The sequence below is a fragment of the Mauremys reevesii genome, linkage group 13 (genome assembly GCF_016161935.1).
Source record: "Mauremys reevesii isolate NIE-2019 linkage group 13, ASM1616193v1, whole genome shotgun sequence".
Taxonomy (NCBI): domain Eukaryota; kingdom Metazoa; phylum Chordata; order Testudines; family Geoemydidae; genus Mauremys; species Mauremys reevesii.
Genome location: NC_052635.1, coordinates 32,722,103 through 32,740,189, shown reverse-complemented (window position 1 = coordinate 32,740,189; position 18,087 = coordinate 32,722,103). Strand labels below are relative to the sequence as shown.

The window sequence follows — 18,087 nt, the reverse complement described above, 5'->3', positions numbered from 1 at the left end:
GGTTGAACGATGACTGTGCATGGAAATTGTGTAAACTTGGTGGTAAAACTGGTGGAAACATACCGAATCACCTGTTTCAACTAACTCTGAGCTTTCCTCTACACTTGAAAATCAAAGTGGAACTCAGGGTGTGGGAATCTGAAGACGAAGGCCAGAGTCTCAGCTGTGTAATTTGGTTTTGCTGAAGTGGGGCTACAGTTAATTACCTCAGCTGAGCATCTGGCCCTTATGTTTGCATGAACCCCTGAAAAGAGAAATTGCCAACTTCCTTTCAGCTTTGAAATGATCATACAGTGCTTCTTGGAGCCAGAGCACAATGTCTGCAAAGATAGGCTGGGCTCTTTCACAGATTTCTGCAGGTTTTCATCTGCATTGGTTTCTGTTCAGTAAAAATGACTCTTCCACATTGTGGGAAGATACAGGAGGGTGAAATCCTGGCCCCACCGAAATCAATGTGAAAACCCCATTGACTTCAAAGAGATAGGATTTTACCCTAAAAAAATTTCAGACTTCCCTGTGAAGTATTTGATATTCTGACTAAGAAAGAATCACTAGGAAGAGAAAGAGAGAGAGATGTTGGAGACAGTCATCTCCCCATCATCTCAGTTCTTTAGTTAGGTCAGAAGTCAGCAACATTGTTGCAATCAGAACATAAACTCAAAGGGTCCAACAGTTTGGTATGGGCAGTGATGAGCTGCCAAAATCTTGACAACCGGTTCCCTATAAAAAGTTCTGATTTAAGGGGGGGGGAGCAGGGGAGGGGCCGGGGCGGGGGGAGACATACTCGTGGGGCCAGGGGCCCCTGCAGGGCCTGGTCCAATTGCCCCACTTGCCCCCTCCCCTCCCCTCTGGCCAGCCCTGGAGCTTGCAGAAGCCCCACCACCACCCCGACCTTGCCGGGCCACTCAAAAAGCAGCAGCAGGACAACTCCCGAGCTCAGCTGAGCTGCCCAGCTGATGCTGGCGGCTGGCCACGCTGCAGCTTGAGGGAAGCAGGAGAGGGGCCCGGGGAGCCTCAGCCTCCCCAGCTGGGAATCCTGGGAGCAACAGGATGATCCAGCCTGCGGACCGGAGTTCTTTGCCCACCTCCTGGCCCTTTAACAACCGGTTCTCCACAGAGGTCTAATTTTAGCAACCGGTTCTTGATAACCTGTGGGAACCGGCTCCAGCTCACCACTGGGTATGCATCAGTTTAACATCTGGACACTGGTGTGTGTGGGGGTCCTTCCCCAAACCTGTCTTTTGATGTTTGTAGACATTCTGATACTTGAACCTCCCCCTGGAGTATGGAGTAATGTAACATATACTGGAAAATGGTTCAAATTTTTTTGGCACTGATGGGCTCTGTTTAACTGAACAAACTTCAGTGGGCTAGAATTGGCTTTAGTCTTCAGTCCCCTTTCAGGTATGGGTTCAGTGAGAGTTTAGGTAATATGGGTCACCTCCGGAGATCTTTATGCAGTGTTTACTCAGCCCTTACTCCTCGGGCAAACTCCCACTGAAGTCAGAGTAAAGGCTGAATAAACACCGAGTAAGACCCTCAGGATTTGGCCCTATGGTTTCATAAACCACCTAAAAGAGGTATAGAATACAATGCACCTCTCATGTAAGCTGCACCCTACAGCACTTTGCAGAGTTAAGTGATGCAACAAAAAGATCAAAAGAAACCAATGATAGAAGCATAGAGAGAGAGAGAAATTAAGAGGCCTTGGAAAGGGACAGCAGTTGTATGGAATTTTCAAAGGAGCCTAGGGAAGTAAGGCACACAGCTCTTTTGAAAATACCAGCTGGTATGTTTTGATGTGAGTTTAGAAATGATCTGGAGTAGCAATGAGATGGTGATATATAGGAAGGCTAACCCAGATGGCAGGAGAAGGAGAAGACTCTTTCACCAAAGTGGTGAGATTATGTGTAGGGGTTTGAGTGAGTGAGGTTAGATTGGTGGGGAGGGGAGGGACATGAGGTTTGCTGGAGCATGCCCATGGAGGGTTTTAAAAATGAAGGTGGCAATTTTCAAAATGAAGGGAAAACCCTTAATGCTGCCTGAGGATGGGATCGCTCTGGCCTTGCTTCTTTGTACATGGAAGAATGTGGGCAGCAGCCGCATTCTACAGACACTGCAGCCCGTGGAGCTGGGACTTGGAGAAGCCAGGTGAAAGCTGCAGTGCAAAGGCAGGAGGTGGTGACACCAGGAGGAGGATTTCAGTAGAGGTCACAGCAAAGGTACAGAAGTGGCAGTAGGCGGGTTTGCAGTGACAACTGTCTGTCACTTCAAGAACTAGTCTTTATCGTTTAAATGAAAACAAACTCTCCATAAGAAAGGAATCTCGCCCTCTCTCTCTGCAGTGTCAGACAGGCCACATGTTGCTCTCACTCCCCATTGGTCTGACCTTTCTGTGCTATCAAGGCATGAATGGCTTTTGTTCACTTTTTGCAGATTTCAGGTGTAAACAGTATAAGGGAAATGTAGACACAAGCTGGGTCCTTTCCAAACCTGCTCTGTAAATGATTTTCCCCAGGAAGCTATGCTAGGTGAGGTCACAAAATTCACATGTTCTGGATCCTGCTGAGAATGTCCATGCGTATGCATATTCATGTTGAAGGCATCACACTCCCAGTTGCTGCTTGCAGAGCCACAGTGCTGTCACCCAGACATGCTGAGAGACACTGTCACTGGCTCATGGGTTGAGCTGATTCTCTTCCATTTCACTAGTTGCCCTGGAATTTTGTACTTGCACAAACTATGAGATTGGTACCATCTCCGCAAGCCGGCACTGGGTACATAATGACTTGCTGACACAATCCAGACACGTCAGCTGAGATTTACAATTGAGCCTAAGGGAGTAAAATGGGATTTGAGTGCCTAACTCCCTTGGGCTCCACTGAAAATCCCAGCCCTGTGCAATACCTATATTTTGCAATCCTTTTTATTACCTTCTGTGTTATACAGCATGATACCCACTTACAGGATGGCCTTTAAACACGTCAGTTGTGCGTTTTAATGTACGGGTGGTCCTTTTGATGCAGAATTAGTTAAGGGAAAGGATAAATGCCATGCTATCAAGGATTTGGCTTGTGTAAGCAGGAGCCACTTCTCACTTCCAAAATATAAAGAAATAATCCTTCAGTTTATTCATACACTTCTGGATTTTAAACAGCTGTTCTTTTCCACAGTGCACTCAGCCCTCATTGGTATTCCCCGTATATTGTGTTAAAAAGTGGAAGCAAAAGGTTTTTTGTAACCAGTGTCTGGGCTTAATTTATATTTATCAGATTGCCGGTACCAGTGTGTGTTTTGTAATACATATAGACATAGTTATTATTTACCTGTCTGAGGAGGTAAAAAAATAATCTCTTGAATGTGGTATCTGTAAGCCTGGCTTGACAGGTCTCTGGGGTATTCACTGTGCTTCTCCCTGTGTTTGTTTGGCTCTGGATTTTGCAACTGAAGTGGTGTTTGTTTTCTAGTGGCCTATCCAGTTCCACAGGAGCGCTACCTTTTAAAAATGTTCACACAGGACATTTCATAGGAGCAGACAATTTGTTCCTTATGTTGCTTTTAGGGTTGCCAACTTTCTACTCAACACAAAACCAAACACCATTGCCCCGCCCCATCCCCGCCCCTCCTCCAAGGCCCTGCCCTTGCCCTGCCTCTTGTCTGAGGCCCCGCCCCTACCCACTCCACCCCCCTTCCCTCTTGCTCGCTCTCCCCACCCTCACTCGTTCATTTTCACTGGGCAGGCTCAGGGGGTTGGGAGGCAATAGGTTGTGAGGGCTCCAGCTGGGGGTGCAGGCTCTGGGGTGGGGCCAGAAATGAGGAGTTCAGGGTGCAGGATGGGGCTATGGGCTGAGGCAGTGGTTTGGGATGTGGGAGGGAGGAGGGGCTCTGGGTTGGGGGTGTGGGCTCTGGTGTGAGGCCAGGGATGAGGGATTTGGAGTGCAGGAGGGGGCTCCGGGCTGGGGCAGGAGGTTAGGATACGGGGAGGTGATGGCTCCAGCTGGGGTGCAGACTCTGGGATGGGGCTGGGGATGAGGGGTTTTGGGTGCAGGAGGGTGCTCCGGGCTGGGATCGAGAGGGTGGGAGGGGTTCGGGGCTGGGGCAAGGGGTTGGGGCACAGGAGGGGGTCAGAGGTGCAGGCTCTGGGTGACACTTACCTCAAGCTGCTCCCAAAAGCAGTGGCATGTCCCTGCTCCAGGTCCTACATGGAGGTGCAGCCACGTGGCACCGCATGCTGCCCCGTCTGCAGGTACCGCCCCTGCAGCTCCTATTGACCACAGTTCTTGGCTAATGGGAGCTGCAGAGCTGGCGCTTGCAGCGGGGGCAGCATGCCAGAGCCCCCTGGCTGCCCCTATGCATAGAAGTCAGAGGGGAAACATGCCGCTGCTTCCGGGAACCGTTTGGAGCCATGGCAGGCAGGGAGCCTGCCTTAGCCCCACTGTGCCACTAACCAGACTTTTAACTGCTGACCGGAGCTGCCAAGGTCTCTTTTCGACCAGACACCTGGTAACCCTATTTGCTCTAACATCCATGTTCTTAAAATGTGCAATAGGCTCATAATCCTTAAGAATGAGGACACTGGAATGAAGGAAAAAAAGTTTATTGGAGGAGACAAAGCGTGTACGTTAGCAAGAAAGAGACAATGTCCTTCTGGATAGAATTCTGCACATATCACAGAAATCTTCATACATGCCTGCAAAGGATGGTGAAGTGTACAGCACAAAGCACAAGTGATTATTACAATTAATCCACCTCATCACATGTCTAACATAGCCCAGTGTTATGTAGGTGCTTTCACATTTGAAGAAAAAGTGCCCATTTGAAAACACTGTATAGAAAGGCTGATTTGATATTCTGCTGAGAAAAAAGCAGTAATGAATACAAGCCTTCAGTTCAGAGATCCAGGCACTGACTGGGCTATTGCAGGTTTTTGTTTGTTTGGGGTTTTTTTGACTCTCCAGTGTATAGTACATAGCTTTCATTCTACTTCTTCTTCTTGATCATTTCCAGGTCGTTAGCATTTCAGTTCCTCTTCAGAGATTAGGCCAAAATATAAATATGTGCCGGTGAGGTTTGAGACTTTGAAGCCAATGTAATACACAGGAAGCACAAAATTAGGGCAATAAAGAACATTGTGATGCCATTTCCTGCCACTAAACACCTCTGCCTATGAGGCAGGTCCCTGTTCAGCTGTTTGCAGATGAATTAATTAGATCTGAACCCTTTCTTAAAGCTTCATTCTTCTTCTCAGCTGTGACTCTTCATTGTTTCAAAAAGAGATGGAAAATGCTCTTCATACGGCAAATATTGCACATAAGTATTTCTTGACAATATGCTTGTCTGATGGGACTTAAGTTCTTTTCTTCCTTTACCAAAAATTGCTCATTTTAAATTTCTCATGATGAGAGCCTAAATATCAGCAGTCAGTAATTCTGCAATTAACACAATAAATCGCTGCAGTATAATCTGCAATATAAGAGGCATAATAGTAAATTATTATAATAAATAGTTTTGATCTCACACCAGTTTTACATTGGTGTAATTTCGTTGACATCAGTGGAGTTGCTCCAGATTTACACTAGTGTAAATGGAGTTGCACCCATGTAAAACCTGTATATGTGAAAATTGAATCAAGCCCGATGTCTTATATTGATATACTAGCTTTCATCCTGAAGTAGCCCAAATAGTTTTACAAACCATACCGTCTATATATAGACAGGAATCCCTTCATTCATTACTAAAATCCAGCTTCCTCTGGGGTGGAACTCAGTAACTTTTTAACAGCACACAACACTATGGAACAGTTAAGAAGTGACGAAGAGGAGAACAATTCCATCTCCAATTGAAATTACTTGATTCCTGATTGAATATGTCTGGGAACTCTAGCAGAGTTTCATAAAAGTTCTTCCTTTAGGTGGTTTTCAATTTGCTTAGAAAGAAGTACCAAAAGACATGGTTTTCCTTAGACCTATTTATTCAGTTTGAATGTGTTAATATGAAAATATGCCTCATATAGATTGAAGTGTTTGGAAATAGCCCCAGTGCTGTCATTGTTTAAATTATCCTGAGATTATTTACTGTATTGTGGTTGAGACTTAAGCGCAGATTTGTAGCTCACAGAGTGTTTGTCACATGCAGGATGAAGGATCTTTGTGTTTCCTGTAATTTCTGCAGGGTGATTGGTTATGATTTGTGCATCTAATCCACACTAGAAGAACATGAGCAGTCTGCTGAGGCAGAGGGCTAGCAGTTAAGCAACTTGAACTAGGATGCACCTGCATTCAAAACCCAGATTTCACCAAATGTTCTTTTGAAACTGTCCAAATATTTTAATATGTCCATGTTCCCAAAGAGGTTGTGAGCAACTGCACTGAAGACAATTGAGTTATACCAGTGTCAATTTGGTGTCCCAGTTGATCCGAAGCGCAGACCCAAGGGCAGTGGCAGTGCTCACCGAAACAATGAGAAGAGAAAGGAGGTGTTGTACATTCAATACAGGGTTTTTATGGGAACGAGGAGTTATTCCCAACATTCCCAGGGCGAGATTAAGGTATAGAAACTGCAGGCCTGTGATGAGGGCCCCACTTTCTGAAGGCACATGATGAGATCAGAATCTCAGCTTTCATTTGAAAAATGTGTTTCTGTTTCCTCATAGATGCAAAGAAAAGCTTGAAATGTGACCTGCGCCAGAGGGGATACGTGGGGGGGAGAGGTGGGCAGGGTCACGCCTCCCCTTTCCGATTTGCTGCTTGGCTTGTACTGAGCATGCTCACACAGACTGAGCATGCTCAGTAACACTGCTTAAGCCGGCTGCCCTCCCTCCCCCCCACTATCAGCAGGGCACTGATCACCCCTGCCTGAGTGTAACTGATGCATGTCTGAGTTTGCAGAAGGCCTGAAACAATAGCTCCAGGAAGTGTGAACTAGCCCCTTTATCTTAACTCTGAAATTTGCTCACCCCCCCCATGCAGCTGGAGTGGGGCCATGAGGGGGCATATGGAGTTGGCTAGGGTGCTGGGTTGCTTTAATTCAAACCTGAGTATTACCAAAGTTAAAAAATAGTCTGTCAAATATCAATCAAAGCCAATACATGGCATCAGCTACCTGTCTAGGGAACAGGCTTCATAATACTGCTCTTTGAGATACCGTTTATTGCTGATTTGGTGGTGTGCTATCCCTTGGCTGTTTCTGTTCCCTTTTTCATTTCTCCCTGAGTTATGCACAGCTTCTCTTCCTTGTATTTACTTGGAAATCTCTTTCTGTTCTTGAACATTTGAGGAAGTATGCTTTGTATTTTGGGTAGGGAAGTTGAGCATGAGTCTCGATGCAATCTCTGCTCTGTTGTTTTGGTTACAGAGCCATTCCCACTTTGGTTTCTACTGTGTCGTCCACGCCTTGTTTTTATTGCTAGTTTATGATCACAGATTTTAGAGTTGGTGAGAGCCTGTCCTTGCTTTGAATATTTCATGTGGTCATGTAACGCTTGTTGTCACTGCATTATTAGCTAGAGCAAGGGTCGGCAACCTTTCAGAAGTGGTGTGCCGAGTCTTCATTTATTCACTCTGATTTAAGGTTTCACATGCCAGTCATACATTTTAATGTTTTTAGAAGGGCTCTTTTTATAAGTCTATAATATATAACTAAACTATTGTTGTATGTAAAGTAAATAAGGTTTTTAAAATGTTTAAGAAGCTTCATTTAAAATTAAATTAAAATGCAGAGCCCCCCGGACCAGTGGCCAGGATCCAGGCAGTGTGAGTGCCACTGAAAATCAGCTCGCGTGCTGCCTTCGGCACACGTGCCATAGGTTGCCTACTACTGAGCTAGAGCTATAACTCAAGTTTGAGCTCTAACCTGACTCCCATCCACACACAAAAATCTGGAGGGTCCTGACTACATAACAGAGCCTATGTCGGCATCGCTGTGTAGTTGCATCTGCCCTGGGGGTTCTGCCGGCATAACTATGTCTCCTATGGGGGTGTGAATTTTTCACCTCCCTAGCCAACATAGCTATGCTGGCAGAACTTTGTAGTGTAGACCTGTCCTAGCTTGAGGGAAGTGGTGCTATAAACTGGAGCTAGCTGGCCCATCAGGTGTGGAGGGGTTGACATTCGAGTGCAGCTGACACTTGAGCTGCTAATGCAAGGGATGCAGCGGCTACTGCTAATCCAGGCACTCTGCTAACCCAAAGACCGTGCTGTTCTTTTTAGGGATAGGGCTAGTTTCTCAAGTGTTACTCAGTTTTGAATGTGGTTGCAATGATCATTTGTCTGGAAGTTAGTATTGTTGAGGGCTGGGAGTGAAAAGTTCTTGGAGTGTGGTTTTAACAAGCCTTCTTAGTGGTTTGTGGTGGAAAATGGAGAGCTAGGAAGATAGCTGAGTATAAGGGCATGTTTACACTAGGAAAATAAGTGTCCTTTTACCACGTTCGCTAACACCTTGTAACTAAACACTAAGGTATGTTTAACTTGACCTACTAATACACGTTAAAACAACAACAGCCTTATCCACACTAGAATTTTACACATTTGCTAACAAGTGGTAAAAATACACCTTGTTTCCCAGTGGAGACAAAGCCTAAATATTTAAGACCCAACAAGAACCCCTCAGAACCCATTTCAGAGGGAATCCAATGTGATTATCCATCTGTGAAAGACTCCTGTCTGCAAATTCATGCCTTAAACTGAATGCCACATGCAGTGAAGGTTCTGAGTTGCACAATTCAAACTAAATGACTTGCAGTTGTGATAGTGGACTGCCAGTGTAGTAGACTGAATGGCGTAAGACTTGCATGCAAAGGGAGGCATTAAAAAAATCTGGCCTGGTGAAGAAAATATCCATGTAACTATTGTTCGCATAGTCCAAGAGTGTGCGTGCGTTTCCCTGTGAGTCTGTGTAAGGATGGAGAGGACTTTATTTTTCCTATCCTTATAAAGATGCATGATGCAGCTTGCCCTGTGATGTGGTACAGAAAGGAAACATTTCACTTCATAGTCTCTTCTGCTTAATATAGGTTTGCATGAATCCTGCAAGGCATTTGCACCTTGAGTAAACATGCGTGATGTGTGGTGAATCACACATGGCCTACTGTGTTTGGAAAGCCAGCAGACCTTTAAGGCAACTAGTCACAGACTCACAGTGCACAAATAAATATTGTGTTGATGCAGCAGCAGAGTTTTAAACAAAAACAAATCCTCCAGGGGCTGTTTTTCTGCAATGGGCTGCTTTCTGAGACATTAGCACGCACACAGGGGAGAAGGAACCTTGAATTTCAAAAAAAGTAGGAGGGGAAGGAAAATCTGCCCTACTGATCTGGCTTGTGCTATTGACTTGAGTGATTCCCCATTTGCTTCTAGACGTTGTGTAGTCCTAGTACTCTGAGCTAGGTTCTACCTCTCTGTGCTGGTGCGCTACCATTTCCTCTCTCTTTTCTGTTGTGTAATCCACCATTGAGTTTAAGCTGCTCTAAAACCCAGCCTAATGACTGACTGCACAAGACTAAGGTATATGGGCAGATAGAATAGGAACAGTATCTATCTACTGTCTGTCCATCCATCCCAGGCTCACTGCCATGGTACCTGAGCGCCTTCACAGTTTAACTTTTGATTATACCTAGGGCTGCAGATTTGTCACAGAATTGTTTAATCAGAAATCACAGAGCAGTCATGGGAAATTTAGTAGAAGTGATTTTTGATTTAAAAAATGCCATAACAAATGAGGAGGAGGGGCCTGGGTCAGGGGAGGGCGGGATAATGATCTCACCCTACATGTAGGATGACCAGATAGCAAGTGTGAAAAATCAGGATGGGGGTGAGGGCTAATAGGAGCCCATATGAAAAAAGCCCCAAATATTGGGACTGTCCCTATAAAATCAGAACATCTGGTCAACCTACCTACATGCAACCTGCGGTGATTGTTCCTGCAGCTCCTGTCCTGCAGGATTGGGCCCAGATCCCCACTCTAGGTGTTGCAGCCTGGCACATGGGGTCACAGTGCCGCTTGGATTTGGCCTGCCCAACCCTCCGTAATGACAGTGGAGAGGCAGCCAGGCCAAACCTGAACAGCACTGGGACCTCACACACCAGTGGTAATGCCCAGAGCAGGGAGCTGAGGCCATGGGACAAAAACCGCAAGAGCTGTTGCTGCAGGGTGAGTTTATTAAAATCACAGATGCAAAGATGAGTCATGGAGGAATGAGAAAATCACAATATCTGTTACACGTTTCCCACCATGACAAATCTGCAGTCCTACTTATAACTTTCTTATACTGTATGTCTGAAGCCGCTCTCCCTTCCCCCACCATCCCATAGTTTTCTTTATAATTTGGGGAAGGCTAAAACAAGTCAAATAAGTGAGTTTTGGCTTTGATTCTGAAGGGGTGAGTTTCCTGGCCATCCTGGTGTGAATGAATTCCATCACCATGGAAAGCTCAGTTCCCTATGTTTATGAGTCTCGCCCTTGTGATTGATGGTTCTGTTATCCCAGAGAAGCACAGCTATTATAGATGAACATGACTGTGCAGAGGGAGACAGTTCCTCTGACAACCTGTCTAAGGCATCAGGACCAAACCCTTGAATTCCCGGTGTAGCCAGTGAAGGGTGCGGAGCCGGGGCTCTTTGCAGTCTTGGATTCTGAGTAGCCAGTGGCTGACTTCAGAACCAACTGAAGCTTTTTTAATTAAGTGAAGAGGTCACTAATGTATGGCTCTTTGTGGCCAAATCAGAGTTGGATGGGATACAGACTTCTGGCCAGTCAGAGAAGGAAGGGGCCATTTTTTGCATCCCCAGATCTTTAGGTATCTAGAAGGATGCCACAGCAGAAGCCTGTTTGAATGCTAAGAGAGCATTGCCCTTAATGGAGGGTGGGGTTATGGACATGGCAGGTTGTTCAAAGTGCTCCCTTCTTCCCACCTTTGTCATTCTGGAGCTCAACAGTTATTCTTCATCTCCAGGTACCAGGGTGATGGTACTGTTGATGATGATATGTATTGCAGGCACTTGAGCCTATGCCAACTGCTGAATGGGAGACGATGCTGGTGCAGATGTGATCTAAGCCAAGTAAAAACTGGTAGGGAAGCGTTGACTCAAAGCATTTAACAAAATGTCTCTAGAGAAGGACTTATTTTCCCACGCATATTTGGGAGCAGGTTGGAAGGAAGGCAGCATTGTCATGTGAACACAGCACGGTAAATTAGCTGTGGGGCTGTTCTTTAACCACTTGGATTGTTTTCTTTAGTCTGAGTGACTGTTGCAAAAGACTTTGATTTCAGAAGAAAAGGGATTTAAAACCAGGGACCAGATAGTTTTGCGTCCAGTAAGTCCAGATTTTTATGGTTACATTTTGAAAAGATGGATATTAGGTTTCTAGGACAAAAAACAACAACAACAATCTCATTTAACAACTGTCTTGTTTCAGTGACACTGGAGAGATTGTTGTTTATACACATCAAGATGATCAGAAGGTTGGAACAAACTAGACAGTCTGTCTACAAAGCTAATTCTCTCTCTTCCTCCTGGCATGCCTTTCCCTCTTTCTTTTCTCTCTCTCTCCTTCTGTGTCTCGCTATTTTTTCATCTCACTTTCTGTGTGTGTGCCCCTCGCTCTCTGTCTCACACACATATTAAATGATCTTTTCAGACAGGCGTCACAGAAAAGCTGTTTTTTAAATTAACACAGGCTCTGCTTTTTATTGACTAGACCGTAACAGCTAATGTGATTTGCACCTTCTTCTTACCAGCTTTCTATTATTAGAAATCTACATTGCTGAGACTTAGATGCTGGTAAATATTAGTCACCAGTGGAGCTTGCTAATTGTGTAGATTAATTAATTATTCCAATTGGATTTGTTATTTCCAAACAGCGAGAGGAGCCTGTATTAAAGCAAGCCAGGAGTCCCTCCTTGGTTTATCCTCTTAGAATTAGGGAAACAGCTTTTCTGTCTCATATAAATCTGACGCCTATTAATTAGTGCACAGCTATCACACCCAGTGCTGGAGCTGGGGGGGCATCATACTCTTCCTTCCCCCCAACCCCCCACATACTTTCTGTCAAGCCTGGTGCCATTGCTCATCATGTTAAACATCTCAAACAATCCCAGTGGCTTCCCCAGTTGCTGCCAGGACATTTGGAAGCACATGAACATTGTGGGTGACTTCGGCAAACTTACTGGTTAAGGTTATTGGCTGGGTTCTTATAAAATGGCTTCTGGGTCATCAGAAAAACGTTCTGTCCCCTAAAAATAGTGGTTCTCAAACTTTCCCATCCTGGGACTCTGCTCCCAACTCCCCATAGCTAGCTGGGATCTAGTCAGGATCCTCTTCCCATGTAGCCATATGGGAAAAGCAAGGTGGTTGTGACCCCAGACATTTGTGAACCCTAGGTTGAGAATCCATACTCTGGAAATTATATAAATACGATGGGCCTAATCTGTCTCTCCATCCATCCAGCTGCCAGTTGTGTACTGGCATCCATCCCTGTAGTGTCTGAACACCTTCTGATTCTCTTCTCCCTCTGGTCCAGTAGTAACAAATGAGAAGGCCAGGAATATAGTGGTGCCCATGCAGTACTGAAGGGCAAATATATGGCTCGTGCTTACACTCTTCAAGCCAAGAAACTAGAAGGAGAGACAGTCACAGGCCACAGGTTTGATTCAGCAACACAGCTCCCTGTGGTGTTATGGGCAGTTGCCCAGCTCCACATGAAGCCAAATAAAAAATTAGCTGGGTCTGCATCAGCTGACATAGACACTGCTCAGAAAGAGTCCAGCTTTTAAAAGCTTTTTATTATTGTTCAGTAACAGGACAGCTTTGTACCATACATACAAAGGAATGACACAAATCGCCCTCTGTCTCAGGTGGGTAAGAAAAGCCCCTTCTTCCCCTGCTTGCAACACTCCCCAGGGCTCAGCCCTTTGCATAGGAGGTGAGTATAGAAACCACTAACAAGGACAGACAGGAAAAACTCTCTCCCCTTTTATGTTGGGATCACTTTAATTGATCCCAGCAGATTCCCTCCTCTGGGTTCCCACTCAGTCAGCCTCCCCTGCAAGTGCTTGTCTGTGTCTGCCAGGATGCCTTGGAGGGTAAAATTCTCTTCTCCTCACCTCAAGGGAGGCTTTTAACCCCATCACTGCATCACCAATGTCCTCTGCTAAATCTTTACAACTGAATCAAACATGTTGTGGTCTAATATATTCAGTGTAAATGCAGACGGTCCCTCACTAGGAGTAGCCTGAACAGAAATCTGCCGATGAGTATTGGAATCACTGTCCATTTGTATCTGGACCTGAGCTTTTTATTGGATTGACTTTCACAGCCAGAGATGTACTGAATGGGGGAGCGTGGGCAAGGGTGAAAAGTTCTGACGTTGTTTTGACTGCACCTTTAAACTAGTCCAAGTAAAATGAAATGGAAATGAAAATGCAACCCAGGCACCATTTGCAGATTTCCATTTCCCTTCCCCAAGTTCTGGGTATACTGAGATTGTCTATAGCCCCAGTTCCTAGCTCTGACATGCCCTCAGCTTCTGCAACATGAACATCCTTTGTTGTTCCTTGCAGTTATTTTCCTTGACATATATCTTGATGGGAGACAGGCATTTTGCCTCCCAAAGTCCAGTCAGGGGAGAGAGAGGAAGCCTTCAAGAGAATAAACAAACAGTTCCTCCCGTTGGTCTGCTAACAGATATTTAAGTCAAAAAGAGTAAGTGGAGCTTCTGAGGAAAGACATTTGTCACAAGGCAAAACCCAAACATCTTTAAGGAAATGCCTTTTGCGTACCTGGAATGCTAAGCTCAGTCTTAACAGTCCTAGTAATGACATGAGGTAGGTTTAGATTCAAGTTTCAGAAGTGATCGGTCCATCGTGTTATAACATCATACTTGTGTGGCTGGATGGTAGGGAAAAGCCAGAAGGCACTAGCAGTGAACTCAAGCAGTATTAAGCCATTTGAAAATAATCCCTTTTTCTTTTCCTTCAGGCATTTCTGCACAGAATCAGGCAGAACGCTGTGGACAAAGCCGAGAAATACATAACAGAGGAGAATATCAAGGTACTTCTTCCAGCTTTCTCATTTTATTGGCAGTTTTATTAGTTTATGTGAAGAACTCATAATTAGTGGCAGAGAATCCTGGGGGAAATTATTCATGAACATTTCAATGAATGAGAAACCAAACACCCATAGGTCAGATTCACACTTGTTTTTCATTTGTTCTTCATGAATATTTTGCGAGTGACATTTGTCTTGTAGGAATTTTAGTTAAAAACAATTTTGGGGACCTGTAGGCAAGTTAAATTTGTGGCAGGAAGAAATGGAAGTATTAGAGCTTCAGCCATTAATCTAAGGTTTATAAACTGAGGCTTGCTCCTGTAGCAATGAAATCAACGGAAGCTTTGCCATCAGCTTTAATGATCAGAGAATTTGACAGTAATAGAACAAGGTGACAGCAGCAGCATCCTCATCATGACACGAATAAGGAGGTTAACACCCCTTGTTTTCCCCAGAGTTGGTTCCTCCCTTTCATATGTTAGTATTACTGTAATGTCTAGAGACTCTAATCAATGATTAGGACTCTGTTGTGCTATTCGGTGTGCAGTCAGTAACAGTAGGCCTTGCTGGAGACAACTCACAATCTACATGTCAGACAGGACAGACGGGTGGCACAAACCAAGCCAGATGATGTGGGGGTGGGTTGGCAAGATGAGATAACAATAAAATGAACAGAGTTTAGCCAAAAAGCAGAAGTCAGAGCTCACCGCTTAGTCCACCTGTGCCACATGGGAATGATTGGGTGGCAACAGGGTGGGTTAGAAGGAGGGATTTTAAAGAATAAGGGTACAGATTTTACCAGGGAGTTTTTCCTGTGCATGGGGGAAGGGGGAGGGGGGAGTTGGGAAAAGCATGGAGAGGCTTGAGAAAGAAGCGGACAGGTGAGCAACTGAGGCTGCCACTGTTGACAGAGTGAAGGCAAGAGTCATCTGGAGTCCCTAAGCATTCCCTGTGCAGTCTAGCCTGGCCTGTTAGCAAGGCAGAAGTGTCACCCATCAGCGGAAAGCATGTGTTCAGGGGAATAACACATGCAGTGACTAGTGACTACAGATCCTGCGTACTGCAAAATATGTAAAAAATAAACTAATAAACCCACACACCAATTTGCAGCTCTGACGAATGAACAAAGGTGCTGCTGAATGTTATTCTTGCTGCTATTATTCATTTAGTACTAAAACATGTGCTAATTATGACTGTTTCATAACCAAATGCAACAATCACCAGCCCATCCGGAAAACTCCTCATTTACTCTGCTGATTAAATGGATTTGTGCTTGAAGTTCCATTGCACCTCTCTGGGGATGCACCATTACATTTTCGGTTTATTCTTTCACTAGGTGCCCAGAGGACTTTCATGATGAAGTCTTTAAAGGCTCTTCCTTATTAATGGTTATTATTCCTTGCTAATCTCCTTCTGGCACAGCTTTCCTCTTGGCCATGCAGCAGAGGCTAACATACCATAACATCAGTTGCAGCTGAGCTGGAGAGCTGTGGTATGTTCTGTGAGGATTTGCCCTGGGAATTTTCTGGAAGCAAGCAAACAAACAGTCCCTCTGTGGAGAGAGAAGCTTGTGTTCCTCTCCTCCTTCCTCTGCTTTCTTTGGTTGAGCACAGCGAGCTGTTCAAAGGCCAATACTGCAAATTCCCCATGTTGGAATGCTTGATTCTTTTTGAGCCAGATGATGGCTTTAAGACACAGGCCTGCATTGGGGATGGTGCAGGGCTCCAGTGTTCTAAGTCAGTGGTTCTCAGCCAGGGGTCCAGGGCCCCCTTGGGGGCCGTGAGCAGGTTTCAGGGGGTCTGCCAAGCAGGGCCAGGGTTAGACTCCCTGGGGCTGAGGGCAGAAAGCCAAAGCCTCTCCACATGGGGCTGAAGCTCAGGGCCTTGAGCCCCACCACCCGGGGCTGAAGATGAAGCCTGAGAAATGTAGCTTCCTCAGGCAATTGTCCTGCTTGCTACTCCCTAACACCAGCACTGGCTTTTATATACAGAAAACCAGTTGTTGTGGCACAAGTGGGCTATGGTGTTTTTATAGCATGTTGGGAGGGGCTCAGAAAGAAAAAGGTTGAGAACCCCTGTTCTAAGGCAAGCTCTGAGCCTCCAGCAGTGAAAGGGGAGAGCATGTACAGTGCAGTTCCATCAGGAGGATGCAGCATGCTCTCCTTTGGGCTGTACATGCAGCCCATCAGGCTAATCCGTTGGCGGGCCGTGAGACAGTTTGTTTACATTGAGCGTCCGCAGACACGGCCGCCTGCAGTTCCCAGTGGCTGCGATTCGCCGTTCCCGGCCAATGGGAGCTGCGGGAAGGGCGGCCAGCACGTCCCTGAGGCCCACAACACTTCCTGCAGCTCCCATTGGCCAGGAACGGCGAACTGCAGCCACGGGGAGCTGCAGGCTGCCGTGCCTGTGGACACTCAATGTAAACAAACTGTCTCGCAGCTTGCCAGTGGATTACCCTGATGGGCTGTGTGCGGCCCGTGGGCCGCAGGTTGCCCACCACTGCCTTAGAGAGACACAATTGTGTCTATCCTTAATGTAGAGTGGAAGGCTCTTTGGATCCTCAGTCTTGCACATGCTGGCAGGGGCCAGACACAAACTGGCCATCGGAGGAAATGGACTTCATACCTGTCTTGGGGAGAGTTAGTACTCGAGCTCAAGGCGGTTCCTCCCGTGAGTGGCTAATATCACATTAACTCAGGCTGAAGCATGTGATATCATAGCCAATGGGTAAATTCCAATGTACAATATTGCAACCTGAGAGCATGCCTGATAGCTAAAATGCGGGGTGGCAAGTGCTGGAAGCTTCTGAGTCTCCTGCACTCCACCCAGTGAATGTTTGGAAGCCGGAAGCCATTTCTCCTTGGTATTGTTTACATCACAAGAGTGTCACTTATTGATGAAGCCAGAGCTAGGAGGCTGTTTGCAGTGTGAGAAATGGCTTGACTTCACCGCATTCCTTCCCTTTGACACTAGCTTGGTTAGAAGAAAGGATTGGAAAATATAGTGTAACACACATATCCCAGATGAGGCTCTCGTATACAGCCTGCCTGCTAAGCCTGTCCTCTAGAGACTGCCAATGCTCAGGGCCGGCTCCAGGCACCAGCGCAGCAAGCTGGTGCTTGGGGCGGCCAACGGAGAGAGGCGGCACCTCCGGCAATTCGGCGGTGGGTCCCTCTCTCCCTGTCTGAGGGAAGGACCTGCCACCGAAGAACGAAGCAGCGGTGGTAGAGCTGCCGCCACCCAAGTGCTGCCGATTGCGGCTTTGTTTTTCTTTTCTTTCTTTTTTGCCACTTGGGGCAGCAAAAACGCTGGATCCGGCCCTGCCAATGCTTATAGCCTAGCTGGGTCACTCGTTTGTCGGGACTCCTCTCTCTTTATGGCAGCATTCCAGCCCCTGCACTTCCACTTCCACTCATGGTTTCTCTTCCTATTTCATATGGTGATAACTAGATATTATACAGCTTGCATGTTTGTAGCACCTTTCACCCAGAGAACTCGGTCAGCATACTACACCCCAGGGGATTTTTTTCACACCTGAACTGAGTGTGTGTGTTTCCACATCAGCAGTTATGCATGCTCACGACCATAGATGCTCACACAAAGTCAGGAATTGTGTTCATACATGGCTAGCAAGATACTTATCTAGTAAAAGGATGCACAGATGCCCGACTTGCACCGACACACAATAGTGCATATCCAAATGAGGGGCTTAATTCTCCATTACCCTGCAGCTTGTGTGGCCATTTCCATCTGTGCAAAGTGGGAGTATGATGCTACTATTCTGATTTGGTAGCATTGTTATATTGATTTTGCTCTAGTATAAATAGCAACGCAAGGAGCAAGGTAATAGAGAATTGAGGCTCTTTATCTACATGTGCACCTGTGTGTGTGTGTGTGTGTGTGTGTGTGCAAGCTGGGAATTGGGCCCTTAATGTGCAATTGTGAATATGTAAATACATGCCTAGTTTTGGTCTGAAAAAGTAGGTCCTGTGTTTGAAGGAAATGCTTTGTCCACTAGTAAAGGACACTAAAGGTGTGGAACATGG

At 45.9% G+C, this 18,087-nt stretch overlaps 1 protein-coding gene across 2 annotated transcripts in view; it reads left to right on the top strand.

Annotated features, from left to right (window-relative positions):
• Positions 1–18,087, top strand: part of PREX1 (phosphatidylinositol-3,4,5-trisphosphate dependent Rac exchange factor 1) — a 220,565-nt gene that overhangs the window by 80,859 nt on the left and 121,619 nt on the right. For both annotated transcript variants that reach the window (XM_039498242.1, XM_039498241.1), the window contains exon 2: positions 13,974–14,045. In XM_039498242.1, coding sequence (XP_039354176.1) covers positions 13,974–14,045 — 72 coding nt within the window. The remainder of the gene's footprint in view (positions 1–13,973; positions 14,046–18,087) is intronic.